Source organism: Myotis daubentonii, chromosome 14 (genome assembly GCF_963259705.1).
Source record: "Myotis daubentonii chromosome 14, mMyoDau2.1, whole genome shotgun sequence".
NCBI classification, from domain to species: domain Eukaryota; kingdom Metazoa; phylum Chordata; class Mammalia; order Chiroptera; family Vespertilionidae; genus Myotis; species Myotis daubentonii.
Genome location: NC_081853.1, coordinates 24,064,391 through 24,085,162, shown reverse-complemented (window position 1 = coordinate 24,085,162; position 20,772 = coordinate 24,064,391). Strand labels below are relative to the sequence as shown.

General features: G+C 46.3%; 1 protein-coding gene across 2 annotated transcripts in view; it reads right to left on the bottom strand.

Moving 5' to 3' along the window:
• Positions 1 to 20,772, bottom strand: part of SLC6A11 (solute carrier family 6 member 11) — a 108,613-nt gene that overhangs the window by 34,721 nt on the left and 53,120 nt on the right. For both annotated transcript variants that reach the window (XR_009448516.1, XM_059663578.1), the window contains exon 6: positions 16,688 to 16,822. Coding sequence is in view for 1 of the 2 variants with exons in the window: in XM_059663578.1 (XP_059519561.1) it covers positions 16,688 to 16,822 (135 nt within the window). In the remaining variant the exon portion in view is untranslated. The remainder of the gene's footprint in view (positions 1 to 16,687; positions 16,823 to 20,772) is intronic.

Sequence of the window (20,772 nt, the reverse complement as noted above, 5' to 3'; positions counted from 1 at the left end):
GGTTGAAAAGGATGTTGTCCGTGTCTTGGGCGATGCTCAAGTGTAGTCTGGATGATCTTCCTAAGGATGTTAACCATATACTTGCTTAGCGTGACATTCATCTGACTCTTTCCTCCAGTTACTCTCATGGCCTTGAGAAATCTTAATACACTGTCATCTATATTGGAAATATGTGAGTGACTTACCCCTTTCAGATTATTTATAATATAAAAACATTCATATGACCACAGATAAATCATCTCATCTATTTCTGGGCCTTATTTTCACCCACATAGCCACCACCTAGATTTTGCCATGGGCATTTTGCTGTGTCTGCTTCATCACAGACCTTTTCAAGGGCATTTTAAAGAATTAATTCCTGGGTTCTGCCCCTTTTTATTAATCAGACACATACAACTGCTAAAAGGAACTTTCTGCCAGCAGGAAATAGCTCATTGGCATGGGTCAAAAGTGGGAAAAGAAAAGGAAAAGGCTATTGGTAGTGAAAAGATCGAATATCGGTGACTTTACTCGATGTCCTAATTTTATGGCTGAAGAAACTGGCACAAGGAGGCACAATGTCTGTTCAAGCTGGGTCCCCTGATTCTGAACCTGAGAGTTTCCCACTATGCAACACTGTCTCCTGCGGGCAGGGGAGGGTGGGAAGTGCAAGGACCAAGATGTTTATTCATTGGAGGTTGAGCTGTGTCCACTTGCCTCTAACATTTGGGACATCTCCAAGGTTCTAATCAAGGAGACAGAGCTATGTTTGACCTCTTTGTGAACATTATGCAGGACTCAGCGTTTGCCCTGCAGGGCTTTCCAGCACTTGGCCTGCATATGAGAAGTGAGGGAAGTGGAACACGAGGTTCACACACCAGTGAGTTTTCACAGAGAACATCAAATGTCACAAACCCTGCAAACGAAGATGTATCAAAGCCCCATCATCTTGCTGCTCACATACATAAGAAATCCTTGCTCTCCTTGCTCCAATCTGTGCTGGCTCAGAAATCATCAGAACAACCAGTGTCACCCCAATAAATTTAATAAAATGGAAAAAAAGAGAAATCATCAGAACACACTGCATTTACAAAACACACTTCTTGAGTTGCAGGAGGCAGTCACAGCATCATAATTATCAGAACAGCACGAACCCCTCTGCAGCCCGTGTTTCTTAGAGCTCCGTTGTATGTGTAAGCCTGTTTGATACTCTTTTTTTAAAAAAAATATTTTTATTGATTTCAGAGAGGAAGGGAAAGGGTGAGAATGAGAGAGAAACATCAATGATGAGAGAGAATCATTGATGGGCTGCCTCCTGCACGTCCCCAACTGGGGAACAAGCCCACAACCCAGGCATGTGCCCTTGACCGGAATCGAACCTGGGACCCTTCAGTCCACAGGCCGACATTCCAACCACTGAGCCAAACTGGCTAGGGTGTGTTTGATACTCTCCAGGGGTGGGCAAACTTTTTGACTCGAGGGCCACAATGGGTTCTTAAACTGGACCGGAGGGCCGGAACAAAAGCATGGATGGAGTGTTTGTGTGAACTAATACATGTTAACACTGCTGCTGGTGAAGGAGCGGAGGGGAGAGCAAGAGAACCCTCCGCTCTTTCGGCTCCGCGGGCCGGATAGAACAGCCGAATGGGCCGGATCCGGCCCGCGGGCCGTAGTTTGCCCACGGCTGCTAGACAGTCACCTGAAGTAGAAAGGACGGGGCTTATTAAGGTGGAAGCCCAGAGAGGTTATGCGATGTGCCCAAGGTCACACGGTAGTGAACCAGGACCTGATTCCATGTCTAATCAAAGCTCTTGATTTCACAGATAAGAAAACTGGCTCAAAGGGGTGGAAAGGTAACATGTTTCAACTGGAAGTTCAGCATTCCAGTCCTCCACCAGCTGTGACCATGGGTAAGTCATCTCCTCTCTCTGGGACTCAGCTACTCATTCACAAAAGAAAAAAGTGAGCCTTAACTCTCAAACTTCTTAAAACAGCAAGTACAAATGGGTTCTACGGCGCTTTCTGTCAAATGCCTTGATACATATGATTTTACTCCATGTGTGAGAAGCAAATTTACTGTTAGAAAATATATTCGTAGATAGTATGAAATAAGAAATAATCACCACAAACATGACTTGATGAATAAAATCAAGCATGAACGACTAAGGACTAGTTCCCTTAATGTTAATGTACTGCTTGAACATTCAGTATGTCATATTTAAGACTAGCAGATAAAGAGAAGCAAATACTGAGGGTAAAACATTTTCATGAAAAAGTATAATTATGAAATATAAAAACCATTTTAAATTCATAGCCTGCTTTGAAAGGAAGAACAGAAAGTTCTCCCAAATGCCAGAAATGAGAGAAGTCAAAGTTGAAAGGTGAGGAGGAGGAACAATCGCAGTAACTTATGGGGATGGCCAAGCGGACAGAAGCCTGAGAGGCTTGGATTTAAATCCCTTCCAGAGGATAGAGCTAAGATTGTAGCCCCTGGGCATGACCAACAGCTGAGTGGGCTTACAGTAAAGAGCAAGGAGCCAGAAAAGCATTATCCTATAGTGAATGAGGTATTAGAAAACTGCCCCTCCGCCCAGAACTCAACAAGGAAGTGCCAGGTATGAATGTGACCACACACAGCTCCTTCAGTGTGGGCACCCAAGTTTAAACTGTGACTTAAAAATTACCACCCTATAATTCCATACCCAGCTAAACTACCATTCAAGAGTGATCGTGAAATAAATACCTTTCAGACATATACAGATGAAGGGACCTTAGTTTCCACAGGCCTTGTTGAAAGAACTACTAAAGGATGTACTTGAACAGGAAGGAAATTTAATCTAGTAGAAAGGAATGAAAATAATAGGGAGCAAAGAAATTGGCAAACACATTATAAAATCCAAGTAAGTAGCAACTCTAAAAAGTATAAGGCAGTATGAAAACGTGGCAAACAAGAAGAACGATGGAGGAATGTGGAATTTGGAGGGAAATTTGTGTCTTATGGTATTTTCTCCTTCAGAAAGAAGACATAGCTAGTTAACAGCCAGTCTGACTCAGCACCCACATCTTCTGTCTTTCCACTGTCCTTGAGGGGATGGAGACCCTTTCTTCCCAGCCTGAGGCCACTGCACGTGCAGCTATCACACCCTTCTCAGCACTTCACAGGGGGACCTCCCAACGCAGTCCTTTCTTTCCAAGGCACATGTGGCCACAGTTCTGGTCCTGATTCCTCAATGGGCATTTTTAAAACTCTTCTGGAAATAACCAAGCCCCCAAGGGTCTGGAAACCCAAAATAGTATGACTTCAGAGAGCCAGGGGCCACTGCTCCATTTCCAAGTAGCAAGTACAATTTGAGTTTCACTTTCCACAGGCTCCCCTGCTTCTTGGGCCTTCCCTCTATAGCACTACTGTCAGAATTTTCTGCGATGAGGGAAATGCTCTGTATCAGTTCAGTCCAATATAGTAGCCCCTAGTCACAAGTAACTGTTGAGCACCCAAAATTTTATTAGTGAAACAGGAACTGAACTTTAACTGTTGTTTCAATTACTGTAAATTTAAATAGTTAGATGTGGCTTATGGCCCCTGTACTGGACAGTGTAGTTCTATGGGTGGCAATCCCTGAAGGGATCAATCCCATTCCTAAATGATCCCATGAGTGATGGGTCCCCCTTTGCAGAAATCCCTGGAGTGAGCTCTCCCTCTCTCTGACCTGGAGTGTGAGCATGGGCAGGTGGGTGGCCCCAACACCCAGCAAATCCTTCTTTTTCTTTTTAAGATCCTAACCCGAGGATATATTTTGATTGAATTTAGGAAAAGAGGAAGAGAGAGAGAGAGAAAGAGAAACATTGATGTGAGAGAGAAGCATCCATCAGTTGCCTCTCACACATGCCCCAGTCAGCGATCCAATCTGCAACCTAGGTTTGTGCTCTGACCAGGAATCAAACCAGCAAACTTTTGGTGTATGGGACAATGCTCCAACCAACTGAGCCACCTGGCCAGGGCCCAGCAAATCCTTCTTGCTCACATTCCTCAGCCCAGCACCTCTGCCTCCTTTGACCACAACCTTCATTGGTGTAGTGCCGTGGTCAGCAAACTGCGGCTCGCGAGCCATATGTGGCTCTTTGGCCCCTTGAGTGTGGCTCTTCCTAAGCCTTAGGAGTACCCTAATTAAGTTAATAACAATGTACCTACCTATATAGTTTAAGTTTAAAAAATTTGGCTCTCAAAAGAAATTTCAATCGTTGTACTGTTGATATTTGGCTCTGTTGACTAGTGAGTTTGCCGACCACTGGTTGTAGTGTGTCTAACAGGTCTCAGCTGGCCCTGAATGCTCTCAGACCAGTGCTCCTCAAACATCCATGTTGTATAAACCAGTGGGAGAGGTTGCTAAAATGCAGTCTCTGAAGAGCCTGCATTTCTAACAAGCTCCTAAATAAAGGTGATGCTGATGCTGGTCTGGGGACCACACTTGCAGTCGTAAAGGTTTAGAAATGTTAGTTAGCTCTGCCTATATGCACAGTGACAACTAGCATATAATAGTTTACATTCAAATCTGTACCTGCTCTTTCGGCCCTATCTGTTCTCAATAGGCTTTCTGTGAGAACAGGATGGGTTAAATCAGTTCATGCTATGCAGTGCCACAAAAATGCCTGAAGTTTTGGTCAAGAAAATAAAATAAAAGGCATATTCATCTCTAAAAAAAAAAATAACAGCTGACATTTATTGAGCATTTCCTTTGCACGAGATACAAAGCTATGCACACCATTAACGAGTGTTATTCATTTAATCCTCACAACAACCCTTCTTACAGATGACGCTATCAAAGCACAGAAGGGCTAAGTAATTTGCTTGAGGTTACATAGTTAGGAAGCAAATGAGCCGTGACTCTAATCCAAGCAGTAACCTCCACACTATATCTACAGCTCTGGTTAAAGCTCAATAGGGATTTCAATTGTTGGTGTTTGAACTCTTTTTTAGAAAAATATGCTAATAAAATAGCTGCACACAGATGTTTATAGCAGTTTTATTTACAACTGCCAAATGCAGAAGCACCAAAGATGTCTATCAATAGGTGAGTGGATAAACAAACTGTGGCGCATCCAGGCAATGCAATATCACTCAGTGATTAAAAACACACACACATGCAGTAACATTAAATGCATGTTATTAAGGGAAAGAAGACAATTTGAAAAGGCCACAAAAAGCTCAGTGGTTCTCAGTGGTTTGGGGAACAAGGAGGAGGGATAAGTAGGTGGAGGACTAGGGTCCTTAAGGCAGTGAAACTATTCTATGTGATACTATAATGATGGATACGGGACTTTGCACATTTGTCAAAACCCATAGAATGTACAAGACAGAGTGAACCCTAATGTAAACTATGGACTTAGTTAATAACAATGTATCAATAATATATCAATTGATGTAACAAATGTATGTCACTAATGTAAGATGTTAATAATAGGGAAAACTGGGGGATAGGAGTGGGTTAGGTATATGGGAATTCTATTTTCTGCTTAATTTTTCTCTAAAGGTAAAACCATTTTTTTTAAAGTCTATTAATTAATGCATACCATTTTAGTCCAACTTTGGGGATGGGAGTTCCCAATGAAGGGGTTTTAGTCGGCTGTCTCAATTTTATTTCTTACGTGTGATTCTCTGTCACAAAAACCTGTCCTACAGCCAAACCATTCATGTATGCACTCCCTAGTCTTTGCTTATCTCAAAACTAGAGGCTTTATGCAGGAAGATTAGTGCAAGAATAGACCTTCCTTCCCCTGGCTGCTGGCAACGCCTTCGCTCCGGGCCAGAGCCGCCTTCTGCCTTTGCATGCTGCTCAGAGGCCCGGCCTGACCGCCGCCATCTTTGTTGTGTCAATTTGCATATTCCCTCCTTATTGGGCGTGGGTGCTGCCATTTTGTCACAGAGTGATGGTCAATTTGCATATTCCATCTTTATTAGATAGGATAGCCTTCCTTTCCTCATCCTTCAAGGACCAAATCCAAAGCTACCTGTTTCATAATGTTTTCTCTGGGACGGGCAATTGGAAATAATTATGCTCTCCTCTGACTGCAGTCTTTTATCTAAACAACCACATGGCATCCACCACCAAGCCACCCATCAATCCACCCACCCATCTATCCTCCCACCCATTTAACCAGACACCCATCTAGTATTGACTGGGAGCCTAACATGTGCCAGGCTTCTGTGCCAGGTACCAGAGAGTCCACAGTGGACAAGACACACAAGTTCTTTGCTTATATGGAGCTGACATTCTAACTGGGGGAGACTAACAGTGAGCAAGTCAACAAATGAACACAGATTGCTTCACACAGCCATCAGCTCTGTGAATAAAATAAAACAGGGGCTTAGTTAAAGTCATGGGGTTTTTTGGAGATGTTTGAGCTTAGCTGATCAGAGATTACCTGACTTTGGAGCCAAGACCTGTCAGGTGAGAGGGAGCTGGACATGAGACTATCTGTGAGAACAGTGATCCAGGCAGACAGGACCTGTGGCAGGAAAGAGCCTGGGATGTCCAGGACCGATTGGGAGATGGGACCAGGCCATGCAGGGCTCCTTGGCCTTGGTGAACAGTCTGGATTTTAATCCCCCAGCAGGCGGAAGCTACTTGGGATTGGGATGGGGTGTTGTAAGCAGAAAAGTCAGACTTCTGTTCCTGGTTCTGACTGACTGAATGGCTGGTAAAGGAATGGCCTGCCTGCCATATGCAATAATCAAAGCAGACACAGTACAGGGGCCAGCCGTTCTCAGGCAGCGGATAACATGCAGGGCACGCCTGCCATCCTTGAGATCTGGAACCTCCTAATGGGGTTTGACCAGCCCTCCTCCTGGGGACAAGAGCTGGAGAACACACAGACTCACCAAGCTGAGGAAGCAGGGCCAGAGTGTAGGGCAACTGAAAATAGCTGGAATTGATAGTGTGGGGCACCAGAAAGGGGGAGCTGTGTAGAGCAGGGGCCCCATATATCCACTGGAGGTCCCCTCAATCCTCTGGCTGATGGCTGGGTTGTAAACATCCAGGGCTTTCAGATAGTGCCTTACGGGGCTGAGAGCGCAATAGAGACACTAGAGGCTGGACACTACCAGGTAAAGAGCACTGCCCGGGAACTGGGGCTCCCAGCCTGCCAGAGAAGACAGACCTAGCCAACACCAAGTATTCACCCTTGGTACCCAGCTAAGACATAGAAAGACCTGCCCTTAGGAGCAGGAACCATGCCGTAGGGGAGGGTTTCTTTACCATGGCACCATGGATACTTCGGGCTAAATGATTCTTTCTTTTTTAAAAATAAATCTTTATTGTTCAGATTATTACAGATGTTCCTCTTCCCACCACCCTCCCCCCCATCCCCGCCCCCCCTCCCAGCAAGAACCTACAACCAAGATTACTCTACCCAGGAAAGCTATCATGTAGAATTGAAGGTCAGATAAAGAGCTTCACAGATAAGAAAAAGCTAAAGGAGTTCATCACCACCAAACCAGGATTATATGAAATGCTGAAGGGTATTCTTTAAGAAGAGGGAGAAGAAGAAAAGGTAAAGATAAAAATTATGAACAACAAAGTGACAACAAATACATATCTATCAACAAGTGAATCTAAAAATTAAGTCAATAAAAAAAATCTGTTGAACAGAATAAACGGGTGAATATAATAGAAGTAGGGGCATAGAAAGGGAGTGGACTGATAAATGATTCTTTGTTGTGGGGACTGTCCTGGGCATTGTAGGATGTTTAGCATCCTCCCTGGTCTCTACTCAGTAGATGACCATAGCCCTCCACCCAACAAGTTGTGACAATCAAAACTGTTAGATGCCAAATGTCTCCTGGGAGGCAAAACTTCCTGGTTGAGAACCATCACTCTAGAGCAGCCGTGGGCAAACTACGGCCCGCGGGCCGGATCCGGCCCATTTGAAATGAATAAAACTATTGAAAAAAAAGACCGTACCCTTTTATGTAATGATGTTTACTTTGAATTTATATTAGTTCACACAAACACTCCATCCATGCTTTTGTTCCAGCCCTCCGGTCCAGTTTAAGAACCCATTGTGGCCCTCGAGTCAAAAAGTTTGCCCACCCCTGCTCTAGAGTAAGAACTACTCTAACCCCATCCCAATAAAGCATAAAGGCCAGCCCTGATGGGATTTACAGGGGTCACAGAGCTTAGAATCCTAGTAAGTCCTATTGAGTCCTATTAAGTTAGAGACTCTTGGAAAACACATTGGGATCTCCACAGGTCCCAATAAATAACATGCAGTTTAACTTATACAAATTTAAAGCGATCAACCAGTAATTGAACTACCTATTAAAATAAAAACAATACTCTTTACAGCAAGCATGTCAAACTCAAAGGCTAACACGAGCCAAATAAACAAGGTTTAAGTTGATGTGGGCCACAAAAACCCAAAAGCTTCAATTTTCATAGAAATGTAGGTTTATTCCGATAGAGACATGCTGAATATAGAGGGATGAAATAAATGAGTAATCACTAACATAAAATAATAGAGCATTTTAATAAAAATTAATACTTTTTTCTTGAACATTAACTTACTGGACACTGAATAACTTCAAAAAATAATAAGCATAGCCGATGCCGGTTTGGCTCAGTGGATAGAGCGTCGGCCTGCGGACTCAGGGGTCCCGGGTTCGATTCCGGTCAGGGGCATGTGGCTTGGTTGCGGGCACATGCCCGGTGGGGGGTGTGCAGGAGGCGGCGGATCGATGTTTCTCTCTCATCGATGTTTCTAACTCTCTCTCTCCCTTCCTCTCTGTAAAAAATCAATAAAATATATTAAAAAAAATAATAAGCATAACACAAATAAACCTATTTTTCTTGTTCTCCAAAAGCGAAATATTTCCTCTTGCACACACCAAACAAGTCAGTACAAGACTAATGACGTGGGAATCCCAGTCCCCTGGCAGTGACGTGGCTAAAATATTCGCTGCTAGCATTAGTGGAGAGAAATGGTGCACCTGTGCGTAAGGCACGTAAGGGAGATGAATGTAACATGACTATAGTAATCCGTCATTAGCGAACATTGTAGTTTGTTCTTAATAATTATGTATAGCAGGATATTGTGAAAATTAAGTTACGAAATTTTTATTAAAACGTTTCTTACATACCGTTACATTGGCTGGGCCGCAAAAATATTCGTTGTGGGCCGCGTGCGGATTGCGGGCCGCGTGCAAGTTTGACATACTTGCTTTACAGGAAGATAACAGAATCCAGAGCATCCACAACACAATCTCTACCATATTCAAGCACCGTCCACCGTATACAACCAAAAACTACCAAACCAAAAACATTCCAGAAAATACGATCCATTCACAAAGGAAAATACATTCAAAGAACAGCAGCAGGGATTTGCACAATCAGGGGTTCCTTTTTCCGAGCTCCCGATGTCTTCTGTGTGAGGAAGGGAGTAGTGGTGAGTCAGAAGCCCTCCTTGGAGGCTATTCGATTAACCCAGAGGAGGCTGCCTCATGCCTCAGCTCAGGGGTCCTCAAACTACGGCCCGCGGGCCTCATGCGGCCCGCCGAAACATTTGTTTCTTTACTTCAAAATAAGATATGTGCAGTGTGCATAGGAATTTGTTCATAGTTTTTTCTTTAAGCTATAGTCCGGCCCTCCAACGGTCTGAGGGACAGTGAACTGGCCCCCTGTTTAAAAAGTTTGAGGACCCCTGCCTCAGTTGTTTAGGCTCCATTTAAATTACAGTGTTCAACCTTGTCGCAGATCTCAAAATGGAAGCCTGACAAAGTAGAGCAGATAAGTCAAGAAAGAATAAGCAAATGAAGGAATGAATGAACGTCACAACACTGGGAATCAGGAGAGTGGAGAATGTCCCAAAGTAGAGGTGAAGAGTTCCTTACCATAGGAGGGGCCCATTGGCTGCTGACCAGATCACTACACAGGTGATTCCTGCACTGGACGGAGACTAAACCCACCCAATGCTGAGATTCTAGGATTCTTCCACAGCATTTATGTAGGTCTGGGCTGCTCAAAGTTCCACAGCCAGGACTGCCAGCCCAGGGCTGGGCAGAGCCAGGGCAAGCCCAGAAAAATCAGATACGACAGAAAATTTCAGCACTGCATCCTCTGCGTGGCCGAGTTAGACTCACGCGGTCAAGTGCCCTCTGTGCAATTATGAGGCAAGTGCTTTAACCTCTTGAAACTTCAGGCCCCTTATCTGTAAGACCTTTAGGACATAGATTTTAAAATTCTCAGCATCAAGGAGATAGGACCTTATGGACTTATCTTATTGGTCATGGGAATAATTATATGGCACTTTGCTGGGTCTAGAACATAGTAATTTTCAGCTGAAGATTACTTGCTGATTGAGTAAATCAGATAAATTAAACGATGAGCTGATCAAGCACAGGACCTGACATAGAGCCAGTCATCAAGAAATGATAACCAGTGTCACAACTCTATTCAAGCAGCTCTTCAACCACTGAGGCTGCAGATTAAGAAGGTGCTGCTGAAACCGCTGAGAATGAAAATCATAGAACTTGACCTTGTGTAAACCTGTGGCTGAAAGAATTTAATGAGGTGCCCCAGCGATGCACATAATCTCCGTGGTGTTTAAAGGAATTCTGATTTCATTGATAGGCAACTCAAGAAATTTCAAGCAATCAAGAAAAGAAAAGAAGCACAGGACGTTCGTAAAGCATCTCTAACTCATGAGGAGTTCACCCAATGACTGAAAGGAGTACACCTGTGTCAGATGAACTTCAACCCTAACACCACCCTTCACCACCGTTACCACTGACTTACATGTGTCTCTCCCAAGAGTCTGTCATCTCCTTGAAGACGAGAACCATATGTGATGGGGTGCTGCACCCCCAGTGCCTGGTACTGAGTGGAGCAATGACCCTAACCCAGAATCAAATATGCTGAAAGGAAACCCTGGGGGGGTTAAGTCCCAGGGGACGGTCCCTATGTCGGTGAGGCTTGTAATATTTTCAAAAACATCTCCAATGTCTCTAAGTCAATGCCAATTCTGTGTATTTTAATTTGAAAGTCCAACAGCCAAGAGGCCCATTTTTCCTTGGGTCCTTGCTGGGAATCAGAGTATACTGCCACCAGGTGGCAGCAATTCCACAGTCACATCCAGGAGGCTCATCAGGTAGGGTTTCAAAACAGGGTCTTGTTTTTCCTGATTTGTCCTTCTGTGGGGTGGGGAAGTCAGGGAGATTTGGGGCTCTGAGGTACTCTCACTGCCTGGGCATCATTGTACCCCACCCCCAGGATTTGGACATCTTAGCTGCAGGCTCCAGGTCCTTCCATGGAGAAGGCCAGCTTGGGGAACGTGTGCATACCCTGGGAAAGCAGACCCCACGATTTGGATCCCTGACAGGCCTTTCTGTTCTTGCCCTGAAAACACACACTCAAAACACAATGACGAGTGAGAGTGGCAGGAATCTGGGGCAGGAAAATGTGATTTCCTGAAAGAGCCACTCCGTTCCCCAAAGACTAAAAAGACAGAAAATAAAAATTTGAGGGGGGAAAAATTGAGTGGAAGCACTTCACACTTCAGAGAGAACACAGGGCTGACAATGAAGACAAATAGATGTTTAGAAAGTTATAACAGACCACGGAATGCAAATTGCCAGGGGACAAAAGAGGCGAGCTGCTGTGTCGCTTCAAGTTCTTGACGAGAAACTTAATTTACTGGATCCACAATAAAGCACTTGGTTCTGAGTTCAATGCCTACCCTTGGTCTGTGGAGCCCTGATTTGTCCTGCTCAGCACCACTGACCTGGAGGCAAAATGAGGAACACCACCCAGTGTTCCTGGAGCCCTACTGCGCGCCAGGCCCTGACTGGGCACCAAAAATAAAGGCTAGAAGAGCTTTCGCATTCACGTGTACACTTGCTTCATAGCTGCCCTGTGCGGTAGATACTCTATCCCAACGGTCAGGTGAGAGCCCTGAGCCCAGAGAGGTAAAGGGACAGGCTGGGGGCCACCCAGCTCGTCAGTGGCAGCAGAGTGACTCAAATCTCCTTCCCTCAACACCCGACTCCACGGCACCGAAAACCCTTCTCCCCGGTTTGCAAGCTGACAACTGTAGTATATGCTACATCACCGTAAAGTCACACCGTAAAGTCACAGGTTCTGCCAGAAACTGTTCTTCTTTCATTCATCCAAACAATATCTACTGAGCTGCTACTGTTGGAAGGCACCGTTCCAGGGGCTGGAGATCTAACAGTGAACGTAGCAGGTCAATTCTCTGCCTGCATGAAGCTCATATTGCAGCCAGTAAAGGGACCGATACAAACTGGACAGTGTCTGAGACGTGGGCAAGTGTCACTGAGAAAACCAAAGCTGAGAAGTGGACAGGTGGGTGGGCGGGATTAAGGGGTGTGACTTGAAACAAGGTGGTCAGGAAGCCCTCACTACACACTGTGAGGATGGGGTTCTCCTCACTCCCAAGAGCCCCACAGCTGCGCTCTCTACATGCTTTCTGTAGTTCTCTGGCCTCACTAGGGGGGGAGCAAGGAGAGGGTCACTAGGAACTCGCCCACTTTCCAGCTCAACACTTAGCCTTCATGTAGAATCCCTGTCACATAAGCCCAGAGGGGCTTGGGGGAGGTGGGGGCCTCAAAGAGAATGTTTCCTTGTCTGTTTGAGGCCTCAGGAGCTTTGCACAGCACCCTGTGCCCCTTTAGAAATGCACATGAAGAGCAGACAGGCCTGTCTGAGCCCCTGAAAGCAGAAGGGAAGGGGAGCTGGGGCCAGGACTGGAACAGAGATCCTGGATCAGGGAGAGCCACAGAGCGGCCTTGAACCTATCCCTCTGGTTGGGATTCGAGGAGAAGCGCATCCTATGGGGCAGGAAGGCACCCTGAGGACTGTCTTCCTCCTGTGGGTCACTGCTTCCACCTGCACAGGCACCAGCCCTCCTTGGTTGTAGGTTCTTGCTATGGTGGTGGGCTTGGGGGAGAACATCTGCAATAATCTGAACAATAAAGATTTATTTAAAAAAAGAAAGAATCATTTAGCCCGAAGTATCCATGGTGCCATGGTAAAGAAACCCTGCCCTAGGGCATGGTTCCCGCTCCCAAGTGGATGTTAGTCAGATAGAGTGGGAAGGGAAGGCCTGAGGAAGAAAGAAGGAGTGTTCCCAGCAAAGAAACAGCATGTGCAAGGGTCCTGAGGCAGAAAGGAGGCTGATATCTGGAATGAACTGAAAGCTGGGGACAGTAACAGGAGATATAGCAAAAGGCAGCTCATGAGGGACCTTGGAGGCCCCCGATTTGGATCTTATTCCAAAGGCCACCAGGAACCACAGAAGAGATTTAAGCAAAGAGGTACTCATCAGATTAATATTTTTTTTAAAAAAAATTACTCTGCTGCTTATTGCGGAGTGGCCTACGCTCTTGTAGTTGTCAAGTGGGAGATGGTGGTGGCAGCAGAGGCAGAGAGCAACAATGCGTAGGGGGGGAGGGGGGAATCAGAGTCCATCACGTGTGCCTTCCCAAACTTTTATGATCACTAGAATCCCCTCTGAAGGTTCTTAATAATAATGATGACGCCCAGGTGCCATCTCAGATCCCCAAAACTGAATCTCCAGGGTGGGGCCTAGGATCTGCATTTTAACATTTCCTGGTGCTCCAATAATCAGCCACGTAGGGAAACTGGGTGATACTCAGGACCTTGACTGACCCTGAGGACCAGGATAAGGAAGCCTGTGTGCAGAGAAAAGAATGGGAAATCTGTCCTGGATTAAGGCAGAATTTGTAGATCTAACAAAAGTACACAGACCAGTGATTTTGGAAATATGTTTTCCAAAACTTCTTCTCCAATTGAGCCTGTGCCATCAGAGGATGGAGTGGGCAAGGCCAACAGTCAGGAGCTCCTTGCCTTTCTCTTAGGGTTTCTGCCTGCAATTCAGGATGCTGGGTCAGGTGCCTGGTGCTGCGCTGAGCCTTGGGCCCCTCACAGCAGCACAGCAACTGAGAGAGAAGTGAGCCCATGCTGCTACTCCACCATGCACCCTCATGCACTGTGATGAGGTACATCTGAGTTGCACTAACTAGCACCCCTCGAACATTTCCACCCAAGTTCTCCTAACGGAGGGGCTTGAAGGCACAGCCTGCAGACTTGAAATTGCTTGCAAGCCTCATGTTCTAAATGCAGATTCCACATTCTACCGCATGATTTATGCTTGTTTCAATAGAAAAATGGGTGCCTGCTCACTCACTCAAATATCTTTGAGCACATTATTCACACACTGGCATTCCCTGGGGACCTCTGAAAGATACTGATACCTGAGACATGGCCCCAGAGAGGTTCATTTAATTGGTCTGGGTTGTGGTCTGAAATGGGAGATTTTCAAAAGCTTCCCAGGAGCTTCTAACAAGTAGCAGAGGTTGAGAACCCCTGGGCTATAAGATGCTCTGTTTTCATCTCTTATCTAACACTAGAGGCACAGTGCACAAAAATTTGTGCACTCGGGGGGGAGGGGGGTCCCTCAGCCCGGCCTGTGCCCTCTCGCAGTCAGGGACCCCTTGGGAGATAACGACCTGCTGGCTTAGGCCTACTCCCGGGTGGCAGAGGGCAGGCCCAATCCCTAGGTGCAGCCCCTGGTAGGGCTCAGAGCAGAGCTGATTGGGGAGTTGGGGCGCCACCCCCTGTCAAGCACAGAGCAGGGCGGATTGGGAGGTTGCGATGCCACCCTCAGTCACGCTCAGGGTAGGGCCGATTGGGGGATTGGGGCACCGCCCCATCACACTCAAGGCAGGGTCGATGGGGAGGTTGCAGCGCCACCCCCTGTCATGCACAGAGCAGGGCCCATCAGGGGGGTTGGGGCTCCGTACCCTGTCACACACAGAGCAGGGTCGATCAGGATGTTGAGGAGCTCCCCCCTGTCACTCACAGAGTAGGGCCGATAGGGGAGTTGGGGCACCGCCCCCTGTCACACACAGAGCAGGGCAGATCAGGGGGTTGGGGTGCCGCCACTGTCACACTCAGGGCAGGGCCGATGGGGAGGTTATGGCTCTACCCCATCACAAACAGAGCAGGGCCCATGGGGTGGGGGTTGGGGCGCCGCCCTCTATCACCCACAGAGCAGGGCTGATAAGGGGGTTGGGACGCCGCCACTCTCACACTCAGGGCAGGGCTGATGGGGAGGTTATGGCTCTACCCCATCACACACAGAGCAGGGCCAATCAGGGGGTTGGGGCGCCGCACCCTGTCACACACAGAGCCGCAGGGCGATCAGGGGGTTTGGGCGCTGCCCCCTGTCACGCTGATCCCGGTGCAGAGAGGCCTCGCGGCTTCGCTGATCCTGGTGCTGGGAAGCATATTACCCTTTTACTATATAGGATAGAGGCCTGGTGCATGGGTGGGTGCCAGCTGGTTTGCCCTGAAGGGTGTCCTGGATCAGGGTGGGGGTCCCCACTGGGGTGCCTGGCCAGCCTGGGTGAGGGGATGATGGCTGTTTGCTGGGTGAGGGGATGATGGCTGTTTGCAGCTGGTCACACACCCTTCAGGGTGGGGGTCCCCACTGGGGTGCCTGGCCAGTCTGGGTGAGGGGCTGAGGGCTGTTTTTAGGCTGGTGGGTGACTGAAGCACCCAACCGCTCCTTTCTTTCTTTCTTTTTTTTTTTAATTCTGGGCCAGCTTTAGCTTTGAGGCTTGGTTCCAGCTCTTAGGCCTCCGCTGCTGAAAGCAGGTTTCTGGCCTTTGTTTACCTTCTGTATTTGAAACAATGTTGCGATCCTGCTGGGTGAAGCCCGGCGGACTAAAGCAGGTTTCTGGGGTTTTGTTTAGCTTCTATATTTGTAACATAGTTGCTTAGAGTTGCAGCTCAGAGGCCTGCAGCGGCAGGTGGGGAACGTTGGCGTCCTCCATCACTGAAGCAAGCAAGCCTCATGTTAGTTTCAAGCTGCCTGGCTGCCGGCCACCATCTTGGCTGACAGTTAATTTGCATATCTCCCTGATTAGCCAATGGGAAGGGTAGCGGTCATACGCTAATTACCATGTTTCTCTTTTATTAGATAGGATACCCCAGGCACAGCAGCACGTACCCACTTACAGACGCTTAGGCATAGGCATTTACTACCCACTTTCAGAATAGCCAATTCCTTACCAACGACAACTAAGAGGCCAGACAGTTCTAACCTATTATTTCTTCCTGTGAGCTACTCCCACAAAAGAAAAAATCAATCACCAACTAAGACCTAGTTTCCCTCATTGAGATGCATGGCTATTGAGATCAGTGATCTTGGGTGGCGGGAAAAGTATGTTTTTATTTTCGGTAACCTCTAACTGAAATTTAACATTTCCTTCCATTGTGACTGCAGGCCACAAACCACAGTACTGCTAGCAGGAGAAACCCCAGATGTTTTCCTATAACGGCATAGACACCTCCAAATATCATTTGTTCTCATTGTTGCTTTGAAATCACGAAAATTATCGGACCTCTTGCTGGATCATGCTATTTAATGTACTGACAGACAAGCACATATATCATTACCATGTCATAAATTTGCCTTTTTTTAATGCTCTGGTGGTTGTATTTCACTATATTTGATTTCCCATATATTTAATCTAGGCATTGAAATGTATTAATTCTGAGAAGAGATCTACAGGCTTCCCACCAGCTGCTGAACCTCTGTGGCCGGCATCAGGGGCCTGCAGAAAGCTTCTCAGGGGTGGTGGGCAGCTGTGCATCTAGCAAAGGACACTTACCTGTGGGTCAGAGAGCCGGGAGAGGTCAGGGTACAGGTAGAACTTGATGCCTTCGGAGGCCCCGGGCAACGTGACCCCTCGGATCAGGAGGATCAGAAGCATAACGTAGGGGAATGTTGCAGTGACATATACAACCTGCCCAAGAAAGGAGAGACAAGAATCAAGAACGGGTGACAGTGGTGCGGACTGCGGCAGGCCCCTAACATCTCACGAGAGCAAAGGGCTTCCCTGGCAGTAATAAGAAGTGAACCCTAACACAGCCTCGTCTCCCGCCTCCTCTCCCACCACAGTCCCCTCAAGGGCTGGGTCTTTCAGTGAGTATCTGTTGAGTGATGCTTGATATCACTGATTTTAAACATTTTTGACCATAACCCACAGAAAGAAATATACATATCACAACCCTGTAACACTGAGCTGAAACAGGAAGTTTCACAAAACTATACTCACTCTTGTATGTGATACATTCACACGTATGTCCGTATTTTCTACTCTATTCCTTTTTTTTTTTTTCTCAAAAGCTGGTCATGGCCCTCAACATTCACATCATAATTCACCCAAGGGGCCAAGATCCACATTTTTTAAAAAAAACACTGTTCCTAATGAAATTCAAGTTTTAATAGCTAAGGATAGGATGGGAGAGGGTAGGAAAGAGAAGGGGGAGAGGGGAGCTGTTTGGGGCAGGAAAGACCCAGTGTTTTCCGGAATCATTTCAGTTTGGTCTGCTTGGAGGCAGGTAACTGAAGCCAATGAACCTGAGAGGCTCCCTCAGCCCATGGATTCCGTGTAAGAATCAAGACAGTGAAAGAAAAAATCTTCCCTGAGCTTCCGCACAAAGAGGTGCTTAGGGCAGGTCAATACCTTCACAGGCTATGGGAGTTCCTGTCCTGGGGGCCATGCCCCTACCTGAGGTCCCTGCAGGACTCAGTGTTCCCTCCAGTTCTGATTTTTTTCTCTTTGGTCACATTCTCTCCTCCATTTACTTGGTTCCTTCTTCTCAGTGAAACCTACCTATTTTATTTGTTACGATCAGCAATTTGTCAATATTTGGGAGCCACAGACACGTCTGAGACTCTGATGACAACTATGGGCCCTCTCCCTCCTCCCCTCAAATGTGCACAGACACAGATATGTGTACAAGCTTTTGGATGTGCAGAGACTCTGACTCCCCAGATAAAAGACTTGTGCTTTAAGGCCTATGATCTTAATTCCTCCAGTGCTAGTGTAGCCTCTCACCCTTTCCAAGCGAGGCTTTCTTTTACCAATGTTTCAGCCCTTCATGTCATTCATTCATTCATTCATTCTCTCACTCACTCGTCCACCTACTCACCTGCACACCAATAATACTCCTAGGTACCAAAGACTAAGCTAGACTCTGGAATGTACAAATAAGAATGAGTCACAGGGTGGAACTTTCTGATTCAAGAGGCTTCCCCACTGGTAGAAAGGCAGACATTCAGGTAGGCAGATAATGCATTATGTAACCAGGGGGACTGCAAAGGATGGTGGAGCACGGAGAATGAGTAGCTAACCACAGGGGCATTCAGGGAGGGCATCCCCAAGGAGGTGATCCGGGTATTGGCCTATAAAGGATGAGAATGAGTTAGGACATGAGAACTGGGGACAGAAGGAGGAAGAGAATAAAATTCTATTACATCCCAGGTGCAGAAGTGGCTACATTTATATAGCATTTCCTCTTGGATTTTTTATCATTCATTTTATTTTTATATAAATTAGCATCCTAGAAAAACTGAAACAGAAACATTAAATACAGTATTGCACATAATATCGGAGGGATTGAAAGGATAGAAAGACTATGAAGCAACCCACTTCTACTTTGCACTTAAACAACACACTAAAACAGGATACTATACGTTAGATTTTTTTTTTAATCCTCACCTGAGGATAATTTTATTGATTTTAGAGAAAGAGGAGGGGGGAGTAGAGAGAGAGAAACATCGTGTGAGAAACATAGATCAGTTGCCCCCCTTATGCACTCTGACCAGGGATCAAACCCACAACCTTTTTGGTGTACAGGATGACACTTCAACCAGCTAGGCCACCTGATTGGGCAGAATAGTATACTTTCTATTAATACAAACGTAAGTCATTTGGTTGCTAAGTGACAAAACAGTGACTTAAAACAAGTCCTCAAAGGAAATAAGAGCCAGCAGGGGGTAGTATCAGTGGGACCTGCTGATAGAGGCTGTAGGCTAGATTACGTCATGCAGACACCATCCCTAACCTACAATACGGCACCATCCTTAGCCCACTCAGAACTCAGCCCCACCAATTTCAGCAACCGTTTCCGTATCCACCATAAGATCAGTCGACACGTCATGTAATCAGTACAAACAATCTCTTGCTGTCATATACAAGGTAATCCAGAAATGGTGAATGTAAGTCAACTATATAATACTAAGAGACCAACAGTTAATGATAATAATAATAAAAATTAGAGGCCAGCAGTCAAGAGGGTTGATGGTTTCTGCCCAGAAAGCTAACATGCTATAAAATCTTCATTTCCCTTAGCTTTGTAGCACTATCATAGATCTTCAGCATTTTGTGTAAATCCTTAACTCTCTTCCTTCAAAATGACACCCCCTCCCAAGTTAACCAGCTTACATCTATGAAAAGTCAGCTAAAGATCTACTGCTTTCACTGAATAATTTCCAATTTCATGTCTGTTGTATGGCAAAAGATTAATTATCCAGACCACCCAGGTCCTGATTAATGATATCTCTGGAGGCTAGCTATCTTAACTCCCAATGCGAATAAATTTAAGGAAAAGAACTTTACCATGCAGAACATAAGAACAACTGAAAATCATAGAAATTTGTCTTCCTTCTGTGGGACCACCTTGATGTGACTAAACTAGTTGGTTATTATCTGACCTGTCAGTTTTGAGTGGACGGGGCCTCTGGGGCATCATGAAAGGGTCACTTATAACCTGACCAAATGGATCCTCTCCAGGCCCTGACAATATATATAGCAGAGGCATGCTCTATTAAATCACTGCTGCTGATTTTGAAGCAGTTCTATTGTTTAAAGTTCTAAATGGATGCTCGGCTTCTCCATTACACTTGATATCAGGCCTTAATTTTTATACTCCTTTTATAAAACCATGAGGAAATAAAATATGCAGATTAATTGCCCGAAGACCACAGTGCAGACAATGAGTTGGCTGCCAAAATGGAACCACGGGCTGGCAGGCGTTAGCTAGAAAAATTCCTTTGTAAGCTGAGGCCTGAGAGCCTTGAGTCATGGTACAAAAGGTGGCTTAGGGGCATCATTATGTAATGCACACAAGTGGAGGCGGGTCTAAAAATTGAAAATACAACACTGAGGACAGCCTGTATCTGTTGCTGGTCCCACCTCTGCTAAAAGCCCCTCTAACCTGTTTCTACCCTCAGCCATACCAGACACTTGGGCATCATCTTTGATTTTTCCTGAGAACAGCTGTAGACCGTCCAAATGACACAGATCTTGTCGTCCAGAGACTGCACACAGATCACATGCATGCTGCCACATTCCTCCTGTGTTCATCGCAGGCATCGCTAATTGATCACAACACTCCGCAGCTCAGCCTGGCTGCAGCCCCAGACCCTCCACACTGGACTCCAGTTAGGAAGAAACCCACTCTCAGCTACCCTTGATCTCGTCCATTTCTCATGTGTGCATTATGTCTCCTGCAGGTCCTTTGTCCCTGTCCTCAGAATGGTAAGATCCGGGTGTTGAGCTCAGCACTGCTGAATGTGTGATGCATGACACCTGCAGAAGCAGCGTGAAGGCGGAAAAGGAGACTAGAGAGACAGGCTGGAAGGGTCTATGTTGAAGGGATTCAGCCTTCTGACTGACAGCGGTTGGGGCTGGGTCTCCAAGGATAAGGAGGAACAGGAGAGGCATGTCAGGCAGGGAAGATGTGGAACTAGCCAAGGAAGTGGGAAAAGGCACAGAATGTTGTCTCCTGGGAGGTCTAGGAACCTCCAGGTTGTCCTCCAGGTGCTCAAGCTGGAGACAGCCTCACCTCTTTCCTCAGGTTCTTCCATATTCCACCAGTGGCATCAAGTGCTGCCAACCCGATCCCC